Below are 26,418 nucleotides of genomic sequence, written 5' to 3' on the forward strand. Positions count from 1 at the left end.
TTTTTTCCTCTCGAGTAAACAGTTGTTTTGAACGCACTAAAGTCGGAGTTATTTTGAAAGCGTGATTCTCGAACCCACAAAAAGAAAATATGCATATTTTCCCACCAGTGAAGTGTTTCCACCAAATTGACTTTTTGCGGATAAAAATCAGTGCGTGATGACGTATTTAGTGCACACAACATTTATATTTTCACTTGCGTTTTTAGGTACCGAATAAAAATAGGAATTTCAATATGTTTCCATCACATTTTCAACTCTTCCGATAGTTTTGCCACAAAAACTGTTGCATTAAATAGCAACAATACCTGCCTTGGAGCGTGCGGTCTAGCCAAAGATCGCAGATACAGTGCGGTTAGGCTCAGTGAGGGTATTGTCATGATAAGCGATAATATTGTTCTTTGTCAAACGGCAGTCGAGCATTTATGTCATCAGAATAAGACCCTCTTTATTTATTGGAAAGCAGTATGAAGAGCACAATGCACTTTCACCGCCCTGTGAAGTTCATCATAATCTATTTTATCGAGAGTTTAATAAACGTCATGGTTTCTCGAGTAGTAGGGTCATGGCTAGAAGGGATCCAGCATTTGTCAAATTAACGGAAAAAGATTTGTTTTTGAATTTTAGCTAACCATTTTCCTAACCTTAACCAACTTCTCTTAAACTGATACGTTAATTATTCTAACCTGTTGCGTCAATTATCTTAAACTGATACGTTAATTATTCTAACCTGTTGCGTCAATTATCTTAACCTGCTACGAAACGTCAATATGACTTTAATTTGACACATTCTGGATCCCTTCTAGCCAAGATCAAGTGGTAGTGGGGAGGACAACACACCATATCGCGTGACTCCCAAGTTTCTTCTTCTTCTTTGGAGTTTAACTGCGGTTGGCGTTCAGTATGTTGCATTAACGCCCCCATTTGGAAATGGGAAACAAAAATAAATACAAATAAAACACCTTCATATTAACCATACACCCATTAAAAACACACTACCCCATTCACCTACTTTGACCCTATCTACTCCTGCACCTTCACAATAGCCTGGGAGGACGGGACACAACCACTCAACACACCCTGTAACTCTTCTGAAGTCAAATCTTGTATTCCCAAATACTTCTCTGCATCTGCCACCACAACATATATTTTCCGGGATTTACGTTCCATTTTTGCGGTACAGTTGATAACCATTGCTATGAATGCTAAAAAGCCAACCTTAATGAAGCATATGTCACTTGTTGGCCTATCTCTCTACAACACACAGAGCGGATCCCTCACTCTTGACCCATCCTCCCCTACTTTCTTCACTGCCTCAGCATACGACACCTACTGCACTTTTATTAATATATATATATATATTTATATTTAACCTTATTTGGAGGAAACCAGATTGCATACCAGAGTGAATACTATAGACATCAAGAAAGCCAGTCAGTTGATTATTGACAAGTTTTTTCAACACTTTTGATAAACACTGCAAAATATAAATATGCCTATAACATTTAGGATCAGCTTGATCTCCCCTTTAAATAAAGGACAAACCGTGGCTGCCTTCCAAGAAAATAGGAACCTCCCCAGAAAGGAGAGACAGGTTAAAAAGGTTGGAGATAGGCTTGACAATGATAGGGGCAGCAACCTTAAAGAAGAAAGGGTCTAAAGCATCTGACCCAGATGTTTTTTTGGGGTCAAGTTTCAGGACCTCCTTTAGCACCTTGGATTCAGTGACTGCCTGCAGGGAGAAACTTTGTTGCGGGGCAAGGGAAGAAGAGGGAGAAGCATCTGGGATATTCATATTAGAAGGGGTGGGAGATGAGGAAATGTTGGACGGGCAAGGAGGCATGGCTGAGTCAAATAGGAATCCTGACTTAATGAAGTGGTGATTAAAGAGCTCAGCCATGTGCTTCTTGTCAGTAACAACCACATCATCAACATTAATGGACATGGGTAGCTGTGAGGAGAAGGGTTTATTCTACAGGTCTTTAACCGTTTTTCAGAATGTCTTGGGGTTAGATCCACAGAGAGAGAACTGCTCCTTAAAGTAACTAACTTTGGCCTTCCGGATAGCCTTAGTGGACTTATTTCTCATTTGCCTGAACGAGAGCCAGTCAGCCTGAGTTTGCGTGTGCCGAGCCTTTCGCCAAATGCAATTCTTGAGGTGGAGTAACTCTGCAAGATCACGGTTCGAAACAGGGGCTGACCAGGGGCTGAACCTGTTTTTAATTCTCATTTTCATTATGGGGAGTGTTTGTTAATACCACTGAAAATATAAAAAAAGAAGGTCCAAGCGTCTTCGACAGAGCTGATTCTATACCATTTTACATTTTACAGTTCATGAAGGAAGGCTTGCTCATTCAAGTTTTTTAGCAAGCGTCTATGACAAATCAGGACAGGTTGTTTCCCTGAGCAGCCACAGGCTGTTTAACAGTGATCACTAAGATCATTACAGAAAACTCCAGACTGATACCTATCAGGATTATTTGTGAGGATACCATAAAGAAGAATAGCCTTTTCTGGGTGTTTGGAGTCATACCTTGTGGGATTGGTAATAATATGAGAAAGATTTAAGGAGTCCCATTGCTTTAGGATTTGGTCAGGTGGTTTAAGCATGTTTACGCATGAAGTACTCTGACTCTTGCACCTCAACCTGCCTCTCTCGCACCGGACACTTCTGATCCTCAGCAACATGGGCAGTTGACACAAACAACTTTATGCATATAAATTACACAATCCTCTATCCCTTTCCCTCCTGCATACTTCCCACATCTTGGAATCTCCCGCCTACAAACTGCTGCGACATGACCATAAATATTGCACCTAAAACAGTGCAGTGGATTCGGTGCAAAAGCTCTAACAGGATAACTGATATATCCTAACATTACTTTGTCGGGTAGAGACTCTGACTCAAAACACAAAATGACTTACAATGACTCCTCTGTTTCACAACGCTCACCACTGGTTCTACGTCGCACCAAACGCCAGGCATCACAAACACCAGGACTTCAATTGCTCCACCTCCAAACTCCAAGTTTATTTCGACGTGATAGTAATCCCAGTCTGCTGTTCCCACATGCTTCAAGGGGGCCACTATTGTCCCTGTTCCCAAGAAAGCTAAGGTAACTGAGCTAAACGACTACCGCCCCGTAGCACTCACTTCCGTCATCATGAAGTGTTTTGAGAGACTAGTCAAGGACCATATCACCTCCACCCTACCTGACACCTTAGACCCACTCCAATGGAGTGGGTAGTAAGTTTTAAGTTCCTCGGCGTACACATCACGGACAAACTGAATTGGTCCACCCACACAGACAGCGTCGTGAAGAAGGCACAGCAGCGCCTCTTCAACCTCAGGAGGCTGAAGAAATTCGGCTTGTCACCAAAAGCACTCACAAACTTCTACAGATGCACAATCGAGAGCATCCTGTCAGCTGTATCACCGCCTGGTACGGCAACTGCTCCGCCCACAACCGTAAGGCTCTCCGAAGGGCAGTGAGGTCTGCACAACGCATCACCGGGGGCAAACTACCTGCCCTCCAGGACACCTACACCCCATGATGTCACAGGAAGGCCATAAAGATCATCAAGGACAACAACCACCCGAGCCACTGCTATCATCCAGAAGGCGAGGTCAGTACAGGTGCATCAAAGCAGGGATCGAGAGACTGAAAGACAGCTCCTATCTCAAGGCCATCAGACTGTTAAACAGCCAACACTAACATTGAGTGGCTCCTGCCAACACACTGACTCAACTCCAGCCACTTTAATAATGGGAATTGATAGAAATGGATGTCAAATATATCACTAGCCACTTTAAACAATGCTACTTATTATGTTTACATACCCTACATTACTCATCTCATATGTATATGTATATACTGTACCCTATATCATCTACTGCATCTTTATGTAATACATGTATCACTAGCCACTTTAAACTATGCCACTTTGTTTACATACCCTTCATTACTCATTTCATATGTATATACTGTACTCAATACCATCTACTGCATCTTGCCTATGCCGTTCTGTACCATCACTCATTCATATATCTTTATGTACATATTCTTTATCCCTTCACACTTGTGTGTATAAGGTAGTAGTTTTGGAATTGTTAGGTTAGATTACTCGTTGGCTATTACTGCATTGTCAGAACTAGAAGCACAAGCATTTCGTTACACTCGCATGAACATCGGCTAACCATGTGTATGTGACAAATAAATTTGATTTAGGCCATAAAGGCTTTTCCACCATAATTTATCACATTATTAATTTTACCAACGCAAAAAAATCCACCATGTCGCACGAACAAATTATCTGTTGGCATTTATAAAATTGTACCAAAACTTCCTTTTTCCATCATAACTGTCATGATTAAAAAAAAATGTATATGGTATGGCTTTACTCGCATAAAAACTGGATAGAAACGTGGTTATTGCACAAATCATAATAAAATCTACATTGATTGGTGGCATTCACAGATTTGCAGTGAAATGCTTGTGTTTTTAGCTCCAACTGTGCAGTAATACCTAGCCCAATAATGTACTAAAGTAACATAACGTTTGTAACGGCAAATCTCCTCTTCGTCTGAAGAGGAGTAAGGATCGGATCAAGATGCAGCGTGGTAAGTGTTCATGATGATTACTTTAATACATAAACTGAACACTATAAAATACAAAACAATAAATGTGAACATGAACAAAACCGAAACAGTATCGTGTGGCGACAAACACTCACACGGAAACAAACACCCACAAACCAACAGTGAAACCCTGGCTACCTAAGTACGATTCTCAATCAGAGACAACTAACGACACCTGCCTCTGATTGAGAACCATACTAGGCCGAAACAGAAACCAATCATAGAAAAACAAACATAGACTGCCCACCCCAACTCACGCCCTGACCATACTAAATAAAGACAAAACAAAGGAAATAAAGGTCAGAACGTGACAACGTTACTCCTTATAGTCCAAAGTCCTTAAAGGTTCTATTTAAACGGTGAATTGGTTCAGGAAACCAAAACAGCCAAATGTTCCATCTAAACGTGAATCGATTCTCAATTGCAGTATGATTCTTGAAACATAAATCCCTCTACTTTCATGTCTCAAAATAATTTCACAAATGCAAAATACACACATACTGTTTACTGTGTTTATAATACTCTGTTTTAACAAGTTTTAACACAGTTGCAGCCAACAGTATTTTTTAGTGACAACAAGTTTGTGGCATCCGTCTTCTGTTTACAAATCACATTTATTTATAAAGCCATTTTTACATCAGCAGATGTCATAAAGTGCTTATACAGAACATAGCCTAAACCCCCAAACAGCAAGCAATGCAGGCGTAGAAGCACGGTGGCTAGGAAAAACTCCCTAAAAAGGCAGGAACCTAGGAAGAAACCTAGACAGGAACCAGGCTCTGAGGGGTGGCCAGTTCTCTTCTTGCTGTGCCAGGGGAGATTATAGGACTGCATGGCCATTAAGGCCAGATCATTCTTCAAGATGTTCAAACGTTCATAGATAACCAGGAGGGTCAAATAATAATCACAGTGGTTGTAGAGGGTGCAACAGCTCAGCACCTTAGGAGTAAATGTCAGTTGGCTTTTCATAGCCGAGCATTCAGAGGTCGAGACAGCAGGTGCGGGCGGTAAAGAGGGAGAAAAGGAACAGAGAGGTAACGAGAGGTAGTGAGCTCATGGGCTCCTGAGTTCATTTGCAAAAAAATTGAATAAGGTGTAAACTTGGCAGTAGAAAGCCTAAACAGTATATTTGACCTCTCAGCTTCCCTATCAAATCAAAACATTTCAAGCAGACAACCTAAGAAAATGAACAACAATGTCAAATGCTTTGATGAAGAATGCAAAAACCTAAGAAAGACATTGAGAAACCTATCCAACCAAAAACGTAGAGACCCGGAAAGCCTGAGCCTATGTCTACACTATGGTGAATCAATAAAGCAATACAGAAATACACTATGGAAAAAGAAGGAACACATGTCAGAAATCAGCTCAATGTAACTGAAGAATCCATAAAATCTAACCACTTCTGGGAAAATTGGAAAACTGTAAACGAACAACAACACGAAGAGTATGGTTAAACCACTTCTCCAATCTTTTTGGCTCTATAACAAAGAACAAACAGAAAAAACATATACATGATCAAATACAAATCGTACTATCAACCATTAAAAACTTCTAGAACCCACTGGATTCTCCAACAACATTGAATGAACTACAGGACAAAATGCAAGCCTTCCGAACCAAAAAGGCCTGTGGGGTTGATGATATCCTAAATGAAATGATATACAGACCACAAATTCCAATTGTCTGTACTTAAACTCTTTAACATAATTCTCAACACTGGCATCTTCCCCAATATTTGGAACCAAGGCCTGATCACCCCAATCGACAAAAGTGGAGGCAAATTAGACCCCAGTAACTACCGTGGGATATGCGTCAACAGCAACCTTGGGGAAAATCCTCTGCATTATCATTAACAGCAGACTCGTACACTTCCTCAGCAAAAACAATGTACTGAGCAAATGTCAAATTGGCTTTTTACCAAATTACCATATGATAGACTATGTATACACCCTGCACCCATCCTAGAAACCAAGATGGCGTAGCAGTGCAGACGTGGTTTGTCGTCCTTTCGTTTACTTTTTGCATTTTTCATTTTTTTGTATATATTCCAATTTATTTTTCAATCTCTTTTTCCATGTTTAAAGTAAATATACCTTAAAGTAAATATGTCTCACTCAATGTGACACAGATCCGCTATTTCTTTTAGACCTTATGGCCAAAACTTTCATCAGAAGCTAGCCAGCTAATTATAGTGCCTTGCGAAAGTATTCGGCCCCCTTGAACGTTGCGACCTTTTGCCACATTTCAGGCTTCAAACATAAAGATATAAAACTGTATTTTTTTGTGAAGAATCAACAACAAGTGGGACACAATCATGAAGTGGAACAACATTTATTGGATATTTCAAACTTTTTTAACAAATCAAAAACTGAAAAATTGGGCGTGCAAAATTATTCAGCCCCCTTAAGTTAATACTTTGTAGCGCCACCTTTTGCTGCAATTACAGCTGTAAGTCGCTTGGGGTATGTCTCTATCAGTTTTGCACATCGAGAGACTGACATTTTTTCCCATTCCTCTTTGCAAAACAGCTCGAGCTCAGTGAGGTTGGATGGAGAGCATTTGCGAACAGCAGTTTTCAGTTCTTTCCACAGATTCTCGATTGGATTCAGGTCTGGACTTTGACTTGGCCATTCTAACACCTGGATATGTTTATTTTTGAACCATTCCATTGTAGATTTTGCTTTATGTTTTGGATCATTGTCTTGTTGGAAGACAAATCTCCGTCCCAGTCTCAGGTCTTTTGCAGACTCCATCAGGTTTTCTTCCAGAATGGTCCTGTATTTGGCTCCATCCATCTTCCCATCAATTTTAACCATCTTCCCTGTCCCTGCTGAAGAAAAGCAGGCCCAAACCATGATGCTGCCACCACCATGTTTGACAGTGGGGATGGTGTGTTCAGCTGTGTTGCTTTTACGCCAAACATAACGTTTTGCATTGTTACCAAAAAGTTCAATTTTGGTTTCATCTGACCAGAGCACCTTCTTCCACATGTTTGGTGTGTCTCCCAGGTGGCTTGTGGCAAACTTTAAACAACACTTTTTATGGATATCTTTAAGAAATGGCTTTCTTCTTGCCACTCTTCCATAAAGGCCAGATTTGTGCAATATACGACTGATTGTTGTCCTATGGACAGAGTCTCCCACCTCAGCTGTAGATCTCTGCAGTTCATCCAGAGTGATCATGGGCCTCTTGGCTGCATCTCTGATCAGTCTTCTCCTTGTATGAGCTGAAAGTTTAGAGGGACGGCCAGGTCTTGGTAGATTTGCAGTGGTCTGATACTCCTTCCATTTCAATATTATCGCTTGCACAGCGCTCCTTGGGATGTTTAAAGCTTGGGAAATCTTTTGTATCCAAATCCGGCTTTAAACTTCTTCACAACAGTATCTCGGACCTGCCTGGTGTGTTCCTTGTTCTTCATGATGCTCTCTGCACTTTTAACGGACCTCTGAGACTATCACAGTGCAGGTGCATTTATACGGAGACTTGATTACACACAGGTGGATTGTATTTATCCTTATTAGTCATTTAGGTCAACATTGGATCATTCAGAGATCCTCATTGAACTTCTGGAGAGAGTTTGCTGCACTGAAAGTAAAGGGGCTGAATAATTTTTCAGTTTTTGATTTGTTAAAAAAGTTTGAAATATCCAATAAATGTCGTTCCACTTCATGATTGTGTCCCACTTGTTGTTGATTCTTCACAAAAAAATACAGTTTTATATCTTTATGTTTGAAGCCTGAAATGTGGCAAAAGGTCGCAAAGTTCAAGGGGGCCGAATACTTTCGCAAGGCACTGTAGCTACTAGCTATTTAGTCATTGTTAGCCAATGCTAGCGGCCTTTACCCTCTGCTCAGGCACCAGACACTTTTTAGCCTGGATAATACCTGCCAGCCTTGGACTGTTTTTCTCCACTACAACGCCGGATTCCTGCCGTAAACCCTGGATCATTGATCATCACAGCTAGCTAGCTGCCACTGAGTTACCCAGCCCCGAAGCTAGCCCTGAGCCAGGCGCATCTCCCGGCTAGCAAACAAAATTACTACAACTACAATACCTCTTTCGCCATCTGGCCCGGTCCCTTCGTCGACACGGCGCCCCGGAGTACCACCACGACTGGTCGCAGACGTAATTCCATAAGCTGTGCCTTCATCCGGCCTTTGCCAGATGTCGGAGCAGACGCTTCTACCTACCCCGGCCTGCTAACTTTAAACGCCGTGTCTCCCTCGTGCTAGTGTAGCATTGACTACCCCGCGGCTTTCCTGTTCCATCTATTAAGGGAGACTAGACCCTATGGCTACACTTGGCTACATAGCTGATGCCTGCTGGACTGTTCATTTTTCACAGTACTCCACTTTGTTTACCTTTGTTTATCTGTCGGCCCTAGCCCCGAACTCAGGCCCTGTGTATAGTTAAACGACCCTCTCTGCCCATTCATCGCCATTTTACCTGTTGTTGTTGTCTTAGCTGATTAGCTGTTGTTGTCTTACCCGTTGTTTTCTTAGCTAGCTCTCCCAATCAACACCTGTGATTGCTTTATGCCTCGCTTTATGTAGCTCTCAAATGTCAATATACCTTGTATACTGTTGTTTAGGATCGTTATCAGCCCCTAGTACATGCCTCAGATACCTCCTTTGTCCCACCTCCCACACATGCGGTGACCTCACCCAGTATAACCAGCGTGTCCAGAGATGCAACCTCTCTTATCATCACTCAGTGCCTGGGCTTACCTCCACTGTACCCGCACCCCACCATACCCCTGTCTGCACATTATGCCCTGAATCTATTCTACCACGCCCAAAAATCTGGTCCTTTTATTCTCTGTCCCCAACGCACTAGACGACCAGTTTTGCTAGCCTTTAGCCGTACCCTCATCCTACTCCTCCTCTGTTCCTTGGGTGATGTGGAGGCTAACCCAGGCCCTGCGTGTCCCCAGGCACTCTCATTTGTTGAGTTCTGTAATCGAAAAAGCCTTGGTTTCATGCATGTTAACATCAGAAGTTTGTTTTACTCCCTAAGTTTGTTTACTCCTTGTTATAGACCCCTCTCAGCTCCCAGCTGTGCCCTGGACACCATATGTGAATTGATTGCCCCCTGTCTATCTTCAGAGTTTGTTCTGTTAGGTGACCTAAACTGGGATATGCTTAACACCCCAGCAGTCCTACAATCTAAGCTAGATGCCCTCAATCTCACACAAATGATCAAGGAAACCAACAGGTACAACCCTAAATCCGTAAACATGGGCAACCTCATAGATATTATCCTGACCAACTTGCCCGCCAAATACACCTCTGCTGTTTTCATTCAGGATCTCAGCGATCACTGCCTCATTGTCTGCATCCGCTATGGGTCCGCGGTCAAACGACCACCCCTCATCACTGTCAAACACTCTCTAAAACACCTCTGTGAGCAGGCCTTTTTAATCGACCTGGCCCGGGTATCCAGGAAGGATATTGACCTCGTCCAGTCAGTCGAGGATGCCTGGTTGTTCTTTAAAAGGAATTTCCTCACCATCTTAAATAAGCATGCCCCTTTCAAAAAATGTAGAACTAAGAACATATATAGCCCTTGGTTCACTCCAGACCTGACTGCCCTTGACCAGCACAAAAACATCCAGTGGCAGACTGCAATAGCATCGAATAGTCCCCGCGATATGCAACTTTTCAGGGAAGTAAGGAACCAATACACACAGTCATTCAGGAAAGCGAAGGCTAGCTTTTTCAAACAGAAGTTTGCATTCTGTAGCTCTAACTCCAAAAGGTTTTGGGACACTGTAAAGTCCATGGAGAACAAGAGCACCTCCTCCCAGCTGCCCACTGCACTGAGGCTAGGTAACACGGTCATCACCAATAAATCCATGATAATCAAAAATTTCAATAAGCATTTCTCTACGGCTGGCCATACTTTCCTCCTGGCTACCGTAACCCCGGCCAACAGCTCCGCACACCCCCAAGCTACTTGCCCGAGCCTCCCCCCGCTTCTCTTTCACCCAAATCCAGATCGCAGATGTTCTGAAAGAGCTGCAAAACTTGGACCCGTACAAATCAGCTGGGCTAGACAATCTGGACCCTCTCTTTCTAAAATTATCCGCTGCCATTGTTGCAACCCCTACTACCAGTCTGCTCAACCTCTGTTTCGTATCGTCCAAGATCTCTAAAGATTGGAAAGCTGCCGCGGTCATCCCCTCTTCAAAGGGGGTGACACTCTAGACCCAAACTGTTATAGACCTATATTCATCCTGTCCTGCCTTTCTAAAGTCTTTGAAAGCCAAGTTAATAAACAGATCACTGACCATTTCGAATCCCACTGTACCTTCTCCGCTGTGCAATCCAGTTTCCGAGCTGGTCATGGGTACACCTCAGCCACGCTCAAGGTACTAACCGATATCATAACCGCCATCGATAAAAGACTGTACTGTGCAGCCGTCTTCATCGACCTGGCTAAGGCTTTTGACTCTGTCAATCACCGTATTCTTATCGGCAGACTCAATAGCCTTGGTTTCTCAAATGACTGCCTCGCCTGGTTCACCAACTACTTTGCAGACAGAGTTCAGTGTGTCAAATCAGAGGGCCTGTTGTCCGGACCTCTGGCAGTCTCTATGGGAGTACCACAGGGTTCAATTCTCAGGCCGACTCTTTTCTCTGTATATATCAACGATGTCGCTCTTGCTGCAGATGATTCCCTGATCCACCTCTACACAGATGACACCATTCTGTATACATCTGGCCCTTCTTTGGACACTGTGTTAACTAACCTCCAAACGAGCTTTAATGCAATACAACGCTCCTTCCGTGGCCTCCAACTGCTCTTAAACACTAGTAAAACCAAATGCATGCTTTTTCGCACTCGCCTGCCCGACTAGCATCACTACTCTGGACGGTTCAGACCTAGAATACGTGGACAACTACAAATACCTAGGTGTCTGGCTAGACTGTAAACTCTCCTTCCAGACTCATATCAAACATATTCAATTCAAAATCAAATCTAGAATCGGCTTTCTATTTCGCAACAAAGCCTCCTTCACGCACACCACCAAACTTACCCTAGTAAAACTGACTATTGAACCATCCTCTTCGGCAATGTCATCTACAAAATAGCTTCCAATACTCTACTCAGCAAATTGGATGTAGTGCCATACGACCTGTATGCTCGAGTCGGCTGGCCCTCGCTACATATTCGTCGCCAGAACCACTGGCTCCAGGTCATCTATAGGTCTATGCTAGGTAAAGCTCCGCCTTATCTTAGCTCACTGGTCACGATAACAACACCCACCCGTAGCACACGCTCCAGCAGGTATATCTCACTGGTCATCCCCAAAGCCAACACCTCTTTTGCCCGCCTTTCCTTCCAGTTCTCTGCTGCCAATGACTGGAACAAATTGCAAAAATTGCTGGAGACTTAGTTCCCTTGCTAAATTTAAACATCAGCTATCTGAGCAGCTAACCGATCGCTGCAGCTGTACATAGTCCATCTGTAAATAGCCCACCTGTCACGCCTTGACCATAGAAAGCTGTTTATTCTCTATGTTGGTTGGGGTGTGATGGTGACTAGGGTGGGTCATCTAGGTGTTTTTGTATTTCTATGGTGGCCTGATATGGTTCCCAATCAGAGGCAACTGTTTATCGTTGTCTCTGATTTGGGATCATATTTAGGTAGCCATTTCCCCATTGGTATTCGTGGGATCTTGTCTATGGATAGTTGCCTGTGTGCACCAGTTTGTTTGTGCTTGTTTGTTTCGGTTTATTAAAAATATGTGGAACGCCTACCACGCTGCACCTTGGTCTTCATTTAACGACGGATGTGACACCACCCAATCTACCTACCTCATCCCTATATTGTTTTTATTTACTTTGCTGCTCTTTTGCACACCAGTATCACTACTTACACACCATCATCTGCTCATCATCATCTGCTCATCTATCACTCCAGTGTTAATCTGCTAAATTGAAATTACTTTGCTACTATGGCTTTTTTATTGCCTTACCTCCTCATGTCATTTGCACACACTGTATATAGACTTTATTTTTTTATATTGTGTACGGTTGTATTGTGTACGACTGTCCGGTTGTTTATTCTATGTGTAACTCTGTGTTGTTTCTGTCACACTGCTTTACTTTATCTTGGCCAGGTCGCAGTTGTAAATGAGAACTTGTTCTCAACTAGTTTACCTGGTTAAATAAAGGTGAAATAACATTTTAAACAATTGACAAACAAACCAAAACAAAGGCAGACACTAGACACTGGGTGATTAATTCAACTTTCAGCAGGACAATAACCTAAAATGTAAAGCCAAATCTACACTGGAGTTGCTTACCAAGAAGACAATGAATGTTCCTGAGTGGCCCGACTTAGTGTTTTGACTTTTAAATCTACTTGAACATCTATGGCAAGACCTGGAAATGGTTGTCTAGCAATTATCAACAACCAATTTGACAGAGTTGAAGACCCACATTTCAGGTGTGGAAAGCTCTTGGAGACTTACCCAGAAAGACTGACAGCTGTAATTGCTGCCATCAGTGCTTCTACAAAGTATTGACTCAGGGGTGTGAATACTTATGTAAATGAGATATTTCTGTGTTTCATTTTCAATAAATGTGCAAACATTTATAAAAACATGTATTTACTTTGTCATTTTGGTGTATTGTGTGTAGATGGGTGAGAGAAAAAAATATATTCCATCCATTTTGAATTCAGGCTGTAACACAAATGTGGAATAAGTCAAGGAGTATGAATACTTTCTGAAGGCTCTGTATATGGGGTTTACAACCATCCCAGCTCTGCAGATTTTGCTGCGAAGAGACAGAATCATTAGATCCCTTGTTTTGGTACTGCCCACATGCAGCTTGTTTTTGGTCACAGGTTCAGGAATGGCTGAAGAATTACAACATTTACCTGGAATTAACTCTACAAATAGCATTGCTGGGAGATTTGAAAAGTAATAGTCAATACTCTTAGCGAAACATTTTATCTTTAATTTACAATCTGGAGAATCTATGAGAATGGAAAGGTTCAGGACTTTTGTGAAATATCACAGCATAGTTAAAAAATGAAAAAAATGGCTAGTAGAAATCAAAACTGGATGGTGTTCAGAGATATATTCAGGTTCAGGACTTTTGTGAAATATCACAGCATAGTTAAAAAATGAAAAAAATGGCTAGTAGAAATCAAAACTGGATGGTGTTCAGAGATATATGGGGTTGAGGTGAGCTGAAGGGTGCCACTAAAAATAACAAAAAAACAAGATAATTATTGTAAAATAAACTGTCTGTAAATTGTTTATAGTATGTATAAGCTGGAAGTAGAAGCTTAAGTGTTGTTGTCCATTAGTTTACTCCAATTAGTGGAGGGATGAAAGGGTTCGGAGAAAATAGTAAAGAAGGAAAATATATAAAAAATAGATATTTACCCCAAAATATATGGGGGATTGGAAATGATGCAGACAATTACATTGATAGAAGCCACAATCTATCTGCAATACTAAAGCTGATCTACCCATAAACAAAACAAACTAAATTAAGGCTGAACTTGACTGCCTATCGGCAGTGGTCAATGATCTTGAACCTTTGCGTGCCAGTGATGGTTCAGTTTGGTTCGACAGTTACTCTGTATTTCACTCTGTATCTTGGAACCTCATACATTTCTTACATTATTTCTCCCCAGGTTATCACAGTGTTATGGCCTTGCTACAACACTGAAGAGCCATAGGAGAAGGCTTGATTGTGCTGTGTTTCTGTTCAGATCTGCATCCGCATTTATTGAATTAATAGTCCTGTAGTCCTGTAATCACTTGGAGAGACTGGAGGCCTGCTAGGGATTCTCATGTTTAGCACAGGGCACATCTCCTGACTGGCTGCTTGAGCTGGAGGACCTTATCTTTTAGAAATGCCATCATTCTCTCCAAACGCTTTGACATGTGTCAAGGTGAGTTTGAGTCTGGTTGCTGTGCAGTTTTGGGCGATAAAACATCCTTATGTGCACTTGAGTCGTTCCATTATAGTGCTCTGTATAGGTAGGTGGTATACAGTATATGCAACCTCTCTAAGTCATGCAGGAAAAGGGTATTGGCCCCGTCGATGGGAGAGGGTCAGAATAACCCCAGTCATAACATATCACATCATGTTAACATCTCATCCAATGCGCACTTTCATCACAAAGCCTGTGCCACATAGAACTAGGCCTATATAAGCAACACAAAAACATTCTGCTCTAGAAATGCTATCACATCTTCTCTGTCTCCTCTGTTTTGAGCTTTTAGGGGTTGATGGGTTGTCATTAGTTCCCCTGTATTACCAGCAGATGTCTCAGTAAGGAGTAGTCCAATAACCTACAATAAAAGCGAGAATTAATGACGTATGCATACCAAGATCCCAGCAGGATACGCTTTGCAGTGAAACATCTAACTAAAACCTCCCATTTTATTTATTTACACCCGTAAATACTTTCCCATCTCAATGTTCACTGACCCTATGACCTTGTCTATTACCGGCACTGTTGAATGGGCCTCATTTCCAAAATCATTATTATACAGAGATTATTAATTTCCATTAAGAGTATGGGAAAATGTGAAGTCTGACCACACGCCATGATTTATGTGTGTTTGATTTGGTGGCACCATGTCAAGAGGGAGGCCAGAGAGGAAGCTTATTTGCTTCTTTTTGGACATGAGTAGTCACATTGTACTGAAACGGTTAATCAAGTGACGGTGAGAAATGTGAATGAGGCAACAGTATTTACTTTAGTCTTTGAGTGGATGAAGCTATAGGGGCCACTAGATTCTAAGGGAAATTCCTGCACATATGAATGGTTTATATAAACACTCATGGGAGGACATTTCAACATCTGAGATATCACACACAGGAAACCAGACCTTCTCAACACCCCTACAGAAACCAGGAAACTCCTACTTCTCATGCAAGCTTTATCTGTGAAGGACACACCTCTTTCTCCTCTTACTATACTCACTCTCATACACACAACCACATTCACACACACACCCACACTCATACACAGAGTGGAGCTTGTGGCAGTCCAGCTGAACAAATACACTGGAGGTGTAAACTGAAAAGATTCAAGCTTGAGATTTTCTACAGGATTATCCAAAATGAGCAGTTCTTTCTCAGCCAAAATCCAGTCCAAAATGGAACTGGCTAAAGATATGAAGGAGGAGGATAAGTTGTACAGATATAACGGAGTGCTGTACCCTGTCCTCATGAGTCCAGAGGAGAACCTGAAGGCTATGGAGAGGCTGGAAGCAAGAGCAGATGATGTCATGTTAGTTGCATATCCCAAATGTGGTAAGTCAAAAAATATTTAAGTGAAAAAACTGTATTCAGATGGTCAGAAGATTGTGCATTAGTAAAGTCATGTGTAGTTAGTTCCTTGAGAGACATCCTTTGGCAATGAACATCTTGATTAAGCATTTATGTTTTCTAATAGTCACTGACTACCTTATTATATCAAGTTTAATCAGTGGAAAAATGAGTGTTCCACTTGGTATTTACAAGTCTACTCTCTGTCTATACCTACTGTACGCGCTTAGAAAAAAGGGTTCCAAAAGGGTTCGTCCCCATAAAAAAAAAACTTTTAGTTCCAAGTAGAACGTTTCTTGGCTCCAGGTAAGTCCATAACCATGTGTGTGAGGTGTATACTTTTGTCTCAAAGTAGATGTGGGGCGGCAGGGTAGCCTAGTGGTTAGAGCGTTGGGCTAGTAACCGGAAGGTTGTGAGTTCAAACCCCCGAGCTGGCAAGGTACAAATCTGTCGTTCTGCCCCTGAACAGGCAGTTAACCCACTGTTCCCAGGCCGTCATTGAAAATAAGAATTTGTTCTTAACTGACTTGCCTGGTTAAATAAAGGTAAAATAAAAAAATAAAAATAAAAAAATGTAAGACTACCAAGAAATGCTGTATGACCATGATTTAGCCCACTGCAGTAAAAGGTTAAGGTTCTAGATAGCACCTTTTTTTATAATAGGCTCAAAGTTCAAGTTCAAAATACAATTATAATGAAACTTACTCATAGTGTCTTACACATAGCTCATAGCCTATGATATTTTGTCTTGCTGTGTATTTAAAAAGGAGACAGACAAAAGATATTTGACTTGCGAACTGGGTTTGAAGTGATCTAAAATTCAGTTTCACAATGGATGGGCCTCTGAATGTTTGGACTTGCAGAATATGATCTGTGTGTTTTTCGGTAGGCCCTCCCTGTCAGGCAAAAATGGTTCTGGTCTGTTTCTGGTTATAACCTTGTCAAAACAACACAGTTGTGCAGCTTTGTCAGCTCTTTCCACTGCACACTATGTCAGTAAGGTAATCAGTGTTGAGGAATGTTGAATTAAACACAGGCCGCTCGGCACACTGGCAGAGAGGCACCCTTGTAACAACGGTTAATGTAATAACACAGGTTAATGTAATAACACAGGTTAATGTAATAACACAGGTTAATGTAATAACACAGGTTAATGTAATAACACAGGTTAATGTAATAACACAGGTTAATGTAATAACACAGGTTAATGTAATAACACTGGTTAATGTAATAACACTAGTTAATGGAATAACACTGGTTAATGGAATAACACAGGTTAATGGAATAACACAGGTTAATGTAATAACACTGGTTAATGTAATAACACTGGTTAAAGTAATAGCACAGGTTAATGTAATAACACTGGTTAATGTAATAACACTGGTTAATGGAATAACACAGGTTAATGGAATAACACTGGTTAATGGAATAACACTGGTTAATGTAATAACACTGGTTAATGGAATAACACTGGTTAATGGAATAACACAGGTTAATGGAATAACACAGGTTAATGGAATAACACTGGTTAATGTAATAACACTGGTTAAAGTAATAACACAGGTTAATGTAATAACACTGGTGAATGTAATAACACTGGTTAATGGAATAACACAGGTTAATGGAATAGCACTGGTTAATGTAATAACACTGGTTAATGTAATAACACCGGCTAATGTAATACCTTGTAACAACAGTTAATGTAATAATACTGGTTAATGTAATAACACTGGTTAATGTAATAACACAGGTTAATGTAATGACACAGGTTAATGTAATAACACCGGCTAATGTAATAACACTGGCTAATGTAATAACACCGGCTAATGTAATAACACCGGCTAATGTAATAACACCAGCTAATTTAATACCTTGTAACACCGGTTAATGTAATTGTAATAACACTGGTTAATGTAATAACACTGGTTAATGCAATAACACAGGTTAATGTAATACCTTGTAACAACGTTTAATGTAATAACACAGGTTAATGTAATAACACCGGCTAATGTAATAACACAGGTTAATATATTAACACCGATTAATGTAATAACACTGGTTCATGTAATAACACTGGTTAATGCAATAACACTGGTTAATGTAAAAACACAGGTTGATGTAGTAATACTGGTTAATGTAATACCTTGTAACAACGGTTAATGTAATAACACTGGATAATGTAATAACACCAGTAATGTAATAGCACTGGCTAATGTAATAACACAGGTTAATGTAATAACACAGGTTAATGTAATGACACCGGCGAATGTCATGACACAGGTCAATGTAATACCTTGTAACAACGTTTAATGTAATAACACAGGTGAATGTAATAACACCGGCTAATGTAATACCTTGTAACAATGGTTAATGTAATAACACAGGTGAATGTAATAACACCGGCTAATGTCATGACACAGGTTAATGTAATAACACAGGTTAATGTAATGACACAAGTTAATGTAATAACACAGGTTAATGTAATACCTTGTAACAACAGTTAATTTAATAACACTGGTTAACGTCTAAATGTTAAACATTTTTTAAATTGATAATGTAGTAACTTTAACCCGTCATGTAATACCATTCCAAAATCTATGCTTCACGTTAGATTTCCCTCATTTTAATACACATACTATCCTCCACCTTTTGCTAACACACACACAAACTCATGCACACTCTAACACAAACACACACTCAGAAGCACATACTTAAATGCACACACACACATAAAATGTTTATACAACATCAATCGTAAAGAAACTTGCCAAAAGTTGCGAATGACACAAATATTAATTCACACAAAGTCTGCTGCCTCAGTTTGTATGATGGCAATTTGCATATACTCCAGAATGTTATGAAGAGTGATCAGATGAATTGCAATCAACTGCAAAGTCCCTCTTTGCCATGCAAATGAACTGAATCCCCAAAAAACATTTCCACTGAATTTCAGCCCTGCCACAAAAGGACCAGCTGACATCATGTCAGTAATTCTCTCGTTAATACAGGTGTGAGTGTTGACGAGGACAAGGCTGGAGATCACTCTGTCATGCTGATTGTGTTTAAATAACAGACTGGAAGCCTCAAAAGGAGCTTGGAATCATTGTTCTTCCTCTGTCATCCATGGTTACCTGCAAGGAAACACGTGCCGGCATCATTACTTTGCACAAAAAGGGCTTCACGGGCAAGAATATTGCTGCCAGTTAGATTGCACCTAAATCAACCATTTATCGAATCATCAAGTACTTCAAGGAGAGCGGTTCAATTGTTGTGAAGAAGGCTTCAGGGCGCCCAAGAAAGTCCAGCAAGCGCCAGGACAGTCTCCTAAAGTTGATTCAGGTGCGGGATCGGGGCAACACCAGTACAGAGCTTGCTCAGGAATGGCAGCAGGCAGGTGTGAGTGCATCTGCACACACAGTGAGGTAAAGACTTTTGGAGGATGGCCTGGTGTCAAGAAGGGCAGCAAAGAAGCCACTTCTCTCCAGGAAAAACATCAGGGACAGACTGATATTCTGCAAAAGGTACAGGGATTGGACTGCTGAGAACTGGGGTAAAGTCATTTTCTCTGATGAATCCCCTTTCCGATTGTTTGGGACATCCGGAATAAAGCTTGTCCAGAGAAGACAAGGTGAGTGCTACCATTAGTCCTGTGTCGTGCCAACAGTAAAGCATCCTGAGACCATTAAAGTGTGGGGTTGCTTCTCAGCCAAGGGACTGGGCTCACTCACAATTTTGCCTAAGAACAGAGCCATGAATAAAGAATGGTACCAACACATCCTCCAAGAGAGCAACTTCTCCCAACCATCCAGGAACAGTTTTGTGACGAACAATTCCTTTTCCAGCATAAGGCAAAAGTGATAACCAAGTTGCTCAGGGAAACAAAACATTGATATTTTGGGTCCATAGCCAGGAAACTCCCCAGACCTTAATCCCATTGAGAACTTGTGATCAATCCTCAAGGAGGCGGGTGGACAAACAAAACCAAGGGGTCCAAGCCAGTCACACAGGTTTTCCCTATGAGGTTCATCCATCTCTCTGCTGTATAGAGACATCCCTCTCCCTACAGTACATGCACTTATTTGACACTATCAAGATAACTGAACATGCACATATAATGCAGTCAATTTAATATAATGAAATAATGCAAGTGAAGGTGAATCCCCAATATCAGCTTTACGCTTTTTTCAAACACAAAATCATTACAAAAAGTACTCCTTTCAAATGGAGATAGTTTCAACAACGCTGCCCATGCTGTCACAGACAACATAATGGCATAGATACAAAGATGAGTCCTCTATCTAACTCTATGGGCCCTGCATGAGGACAAAGCCCCATGTTTCTGTAATCATCTGCATATGACATAAACATGGTTTATGTGGTCATGTACCTGCTGCGTGGCCGGTAGCCTAGTGGTTAGAGCATTGGGTCAGTAACCAAAAGGTTGCTGGTTTGAATACCTAAGTAAACAAGGCGAAACATCTGTCTGTGCACTTGAGCAAGGCACTTAATCCTAATTTGCTCCAGGGACACTGTACTACTATTGCTGAAACCATTTTATGGATCTTACAAAACACTAGGGGCTGATTTTCTAGATCCAGATTAAGCCTAGTACTGGACTAAAGTGCACTTTCAATGGAGAATGGTTTTTCATCCATGACTAGACTCAATATCTGAATGGGATTGCCCCTGATATTGCAAATATTTTGGGATAATGCAATAATAACTCTTGTCTCATGGTGAAACATGATGACACTTTTAGAAGAATATCAAAGGACACTGCACCTCTCTATTCCCGATCCCTCTGTGTAAATTGAAAAACATTCTCTTAATGCTCAAGTGTAAATGGACCTGAATGTTCCCTGTGTCTGGCAGGTTTTAATTGGATGGTGGCGGTGCTGCGTAAAATAATAGCACAAGCAACTGGTGAAAAAGCAGAGTCCAAATTCCCTCCATTGATGGAGTTCTTTGGGACCGAAATGCTCCAGGTTTGTGCAATACTGGTTGACTTCCTGTAGCTTTAGCAACACTGCAGGTTTGTCTGCCTCAATTAAGTCAAATATAGAAATACTACATGTGTAGTTTATTGGAAATGCTGTTTATGGGTTCTTTGGTTCACTAATGCACAGATCCCCTGTAGTCTAAAGAGGTTCTATAGTTATATTGGGAGGTGTTCAGGTAACTTTAGGTCTATAAAGTAGGTTTTCAAGACAGAGAGAATGTTTATACAGTCAGGTGTAAAGGACGTTACACTGCTTGTTTAGCGAGTGCCGCTTTCTCCTGATTCGGCTCATACCGAGAGCGCAAGTTGAGACAATTCAGGGGGAGGAGTGAGTTTCACAGATCCCCATCTGCTAAATAGTCATTTTGTTTTTCTGTTCTGTAACTGGCCACAATAATTACATGCAGGTTTTGCAATCATGCTGTGATCCAATAAGGCTAGTTAGTGAATGTTAGTAAATTGCTAACACATGTTCTGTGAGTGCCCTCCACTGAATGCCCTCATGAGCCTCTGTGTGTGGAAATGTTAGCACAGCTTGACCTCATCCAAGAAGAGGGGTCTACCTACAGTATACGCCCGTGATTCTCACATCGAATGCAATTAACTGTGGAGAATATAGTGAGATTAATTCTATCTGTGTCAGGAGTGAAGAGTTTGTTCACTGAACTTGCAAGCTCCTGTGCCTGAAATGATATAACATGCCTGTTTGCACAGTGTCTGTTTGGATGAGTTAGAGCAACAGCATACCATGGCTCACGTAGCGTTAAATGGATGCCTTGTCTATCTCGCAGGTTTTTCACCAAGCACCGTCCCCTAGATTTCTGGGGACACACATGCACCCAGATAACATTCCTGAATCCTTCACCACAAAGAAAACAAAGGTATGTGCTTTCAACCAGAATACAGGTGTTGTTGTGGAACTCACAATTACTATGACATTTTTACAGTTTTTTTCAATGCTCCACAGTAGTTCCTCTTTTTATACAAAATTCCATCACAACTTCCTCCAAACAGCAACGTGTAATTCCCCTGTTGCGTAAGAGTGAAAGCTTTTCCTGTGTAGTATGGCAGCTAGTGTTTCTCTGCAGAGGCAGCCACAGCAGAGAGCGTACCACACAGACACATACACTGCAAATCACACACTGGACAGAGTACATGGTAGACTGATTAAGCACACACTGTACAGAGTACACGGTAGATGGATTAATAAAATAGCATACACACGTAGGACACTTTTCAGCAGACAGTAACTATGCTACACTGAAATATAAAACCTCCAACTTGCAGTACAGTGTGTCTCACAACTCGCCATAACTCTGCCCTCCCCTTCCCTCAGTGTAATGAACACGAGGGGAGACAGAGAGCTGGTTTCAAGCACAGGTAGCATCAGGTGTTTATTGAAAAGGACCACAGGAGGGTCCAAAGGCAACAGTACAGGCAGTGAAAAGGCTAGTAACGTAGTCCAGGAGATCAGGCAATAGGTAGATAACAGGCTAAAGTACAGGCAGGGAATAGGCAAAAAGGCATCATTAGTGAGGCAGGCAAAAACTATCATACACGGGAGGCGTAAATCACGGCGAAAGACATGTCACAAAACAAACAATACCTCACGGTGATAGGGTGCAAAGAACTGAACTAAATAGTGTGTGATAATGACATAGAGGTGTGTATTCAGGTGATTAGAATCTGGAGAGTGAGCGGCGTTCAGGGGATCTACGTGTTTGAGGGTGTGGGTTGGAAGCAGACGTTACACTCAGGATATAAACTTTAAAGAATGTCCTGGATCAGTCTATAAAAATATACTGTTGTCATTATCATGTCATGCATGGTCTTCTGTTGATCAAAAACAGATGCTGGTGATATTCAGGAACCCGAAAGACACAATGGTCTCCTTTTATCACTTCTCAAACAAGAACCCAGTGCTACCCACTGCAAAGTCCTGGGACTGCTTCTTCTCAGAGTTTATGAGTGGAAAAGGTACCTAATGTGAAGAGCCCTTATGAAAATTGGGTTTATATGTTGGAGTTTGCTTTATACAAAAGTATAACTTGAGTCAGTTGTATTGCAGTAAGATTTGTACCTTTACAGTACAAAGCCTCACCTGAACAGTAATTTCCTATTCCTAGTTCCCTGGGGTTCATATTTTGACCATGTACTTGGCTGGGAGAGGAGAATGGACGACCCTAACGTGATGATAGTCACCTTTGAGGAGTTAAAACAGGTATCAGGTATTCCTTTCGTTTTGAATACAGACATTAGTTTTGATCGGTCTGCTTTCTGTCATTTACATTCTGTCATGTTAATTGTGACCCACACAGGACCTGAGTGACGGTGTGCGAAGGGTCTCTGAGTTCTTTGGTTTCAGTCTCAGTGATGCCCAGGTCCAGACCATCGCAGAGGAGAGCACCTTCAATGCTATGAAGGAGAGCTCCAAGGCCTCACACGGCCAGATGGGCAACGTCTTCTTCAGGAAAGGTGTGTGTGCATGTATGTATGCGTGAGAGAGTGACAGAGTGAGCAAGAGAGAGAAAGAGCACTGTATGTGGATAGAGGGAGCTTTGTTCCAGGGTTTGTTTAATACCACCCACTGGAAACAGAAATTGTGGGATTATGGCAACACAAACAAACACTTGATATGTATGTTGACTATGAGTACAGACTCATGTCTCCGGTCTCCTGGTCCTCTCTATCCTTTAACATCCCTTGTCCTTTCCAGGGAAATAAAGCATTGTCATACTGACCTTTGGTGACCTCCTATAGGTTGAATTAATTATTAAGTACCAAAAAAGTAACAGGGTTGATGATTTCAAATCAGCCATAAATCCCCTTATGACAGGGGGAATGTAAGCTTGTTGTCTGCAACAGGGAGGGACAATTGAATGCAAATTGAAACGTTTTTAATTGTTAACATTTCTAGCCTGCCTATCTGTGGGTAACATGGTTGACATGTTATGCTCAACCCACTCAGTTTCCTACCACAAAACATCAGAAAATGGCTTAAAAGAGCAGAACAGGCTCACCTGCTTTTACACTATGGTTTGACTAGGATGTTCAATGTTCCTTTTAGAAAAAAAATAAGAATAGTTTCACCATATTAAAACGAGAGTTCAGTTCATGTAATAGGGTTGACCTTAAAATGAGGGACGGGTTTACATTTTTTTCTCCATAAATCACATGAAATAAATAATCTTCACAAATGACTGTCAAAAGCAACAAAAATAACTAGGGCTTTACAATGATGGTGAAAACTTGGAGAAATTTTGGGGTTAAGTGGGTTCAAATCTAAGAAGTCACAGAAAAGGCTGAATTTTTTTCACTTTAGCAAGTCTTTATTCATTTTAAAAATATTTATTGAATTTTCCATGTGGTCTATATTATAGAGCACTTTATTTAATGAATCAGGCTTTCAAAATCCAATATTGGTGCTCAATCTCTAATTAAAATATCAAAGGGACACAGAAGGAAGTAATTTCATGGAAAGGCCCATATATTGTATGTTTCATACTCACCATGTACATTCACAGTACTGCATGTCTTAGGTGTAAAGTTGAAGTAACCCTAACATCAAGCAAAGTGATACAACTGTTATATTTTTTACAATATGTAGGCTACCTCACACTACCTTAAAGACTAGGTCAACAGTACTCTAAAAATAACTGTAATCTAAAGATAATTTGCCTCATGCTTTATGTCCAAACTACAGAGTACTAGAAAATGTTATGTCACTCTTGCTGTACATTGATCATGTGTTTGTCTTGTTCATGTGTTTTTGATGGGTATTTCCTCCCCAGGTGAAGTAGGGGACTGGAAGAACCATTTCACCCTAGCCCAAAGCCAGGAGATGGACATAGCTTTCAAGAAGCACCTGGCAGGGACAACACTGGGGGCCAAACTAAAGTATGACCTGTACTGCAAGTAGACAGCAGACTAGACAAACACTTACTGAGCTGAGACAGGATACAAGGGAAACACTGACAGGGAAGTTCAACTCCAACAGGCAGGCTGGTATGCAGTAGCTAAACTGACATTCACAATGAGGTATTTGGTGGTGCAACACTTGTTACTACAGAAACACTTTATTCCACTTGGCTATCCTACACTGGAGCCATTGAAGGGCATTTTTGTGAAAGTGTGACATGAGAAGAGTGGAGACTGGTGGGAGGAGCTAGAGAGGGATGGGCTCCTTGTAATGGTTGGAATGGATTATATGTAACAAAGTCAAACATGGTTTCCATATGTTTGATACTGTTCCATTAATTCCATTCAGCCTTTACAATGAGCCTGTAATCTATAGCTCCTCCCACCAGTCTCCACTGCATGAGAAAAAGTAGACATGACAATGAGACTTCATGATAGATTTCTTTACCTTGTAATCCTTGTTTTTATATCACTGTTTGTAGATTAAAGTTGGTTAATTGATTGATATCGACCTTCTTGTATGTATTTTACAACATTTCAAGATGTCAGTGGAGGCTACTGAGGGGCAAACGGCTCATAAATGGCTGGAATAGAGCGAATGGAAACCATGTGTTGATGTTGATACCCCTCCAGCCATTACTACGTGCCCGTCCTCCCCAATTAAGGTGCCACCAACAACCTGTGCAAGATGTTGTACTTTTCAGTTCAGAGTAATGGAATGTGTCAAAAAGTCTAGTTCTACAAATGACATGTCACATGACCAACTATAATACTCATATGCTCAAAGTCCTTGCTATAACACATTTGAGATCATATGGTAACCTACTTTACTGCAGGCCAGCAATGCAACAGGTTGCACGCAATAAAACCCTTGGATTGCAATGCATACAATACTAGATTCAAAGCAAATAGAATTATTCCATTTGGAAAAGGTGACCAAGATGAGACGGTCTGTAAATTTAAAGTAAAAAGTTCCATAAATTCTTAATTGTAAAAAGTGACAATCAAATTTTCAAAAACTGAGACTATGGTAGCCTACTGATGTGATATTCACCATACATACAGTATATACAGTATATTGTGATATTCACCATAGATACGGTATACATTGCGATATTCACCATAGATACGGTATACATTGCGATATTCACCATAGATACGGTATACATTGCGATATTCACCATATATATTGTCTATGATTTTTGTGCTGTATGAGGGCCTACACTGGGGATGGCACCATTTCTTCCCTTAGTTGATCATTTCCATTATCCGTGAAACCCGTTTTGATTTAGTGAAAGAATGTCTATATCCAGTCGGTACAATATAGAACAAAAATGTTCAAATGCACTGTAGGCTACCTGTTATTGATAATGTTTTAGTTGTTTGCCATTGGTACTTTCTTAACATGGGACTAAGGCTGTGTTTACACAGCCACTCTAAGAATCCAAATCTTATTTTCTTTCTATTTCTGATCCACACACTCAGTTTTACATGTGACTGTAATCTGATGTGCACATTCACACTGATGTAACCTCTGAAGTAGCACCAGAGAGGAA

The 26,418-nt window shown here is 41.0% G+C and overlaps 1 protein-coding gene across 1 annotated transcript; it reads left to right on the forward strand.

Annotated features, from left to right (window-relative positions):
* Positions 1-15,590: 15,590 nt before the first annotated feature.
* Positions 15,591-25,367, forward strand: LOC110530167 (sulfotransferase 6B1). Its single transcript, XM_021613027.2, has 7 exons — positions 15,591-15,930; positions 20,818-20,930; positions 21,736-21,825; positions 22,795-22,921; positions 23,071-23,165; positions 23,263-23,419; positions 24,736-25,367. The coding sequence occupies exons 1-7, from the start codon at positions 15,738-15,740 to the stop codon at positions 24,861-24,863; spliced, it is 903 nt and encodes a 300-aa protein (XP_021468702.1). The 5' UTR covers positions 15,591-15,737; the 3' UTR covers positions 24,864-25,367.
* The last annotated feature ends 1,051 nt before the right edge of the window (positions 25,368-26,418 follow it).

The sequence above is a fragment of the Oncorhynchus mykiss genome, chromosome 1, assembly GCF_013265735.2.
Source record: "Oncorhynchus mykiss isolate Arlee chromosome 1, USDA_OmykA_1.1, whole genome shotgun sequence".
NCBI lineage: Eukaryota > Metazoa > Chordata > Actinopteri > Salmoniformes > Salmonidae > Oncorhynchus > Oncorhynchus mykiss.

Bases quoted from the DNA above. Each gene is read 5' to 3' on its own strand.
- LOC110530167 (XM_021613027.2), top strand. From the start codon at position 15,738: ATGAGCAGTTCTTTCTCAGCCAAAATCCAGTCCAAAATGGAACTGGCT. The intron at 20,931-21,735 runs GTTTGTGCAATA...TCTATCTCGCAG, and splicing joins TTGGGACCGAAATGCTCCAG to GTTTTTCACCAAGCACCGTC. The intron at 23,420-24,735 runs GTGTGTGTGCAT...TTTCCTCCCCAG, and splicing joins CAACGTCTTCTTCAGGAAAG to GTGAAGTAGGGGACTGGAAG.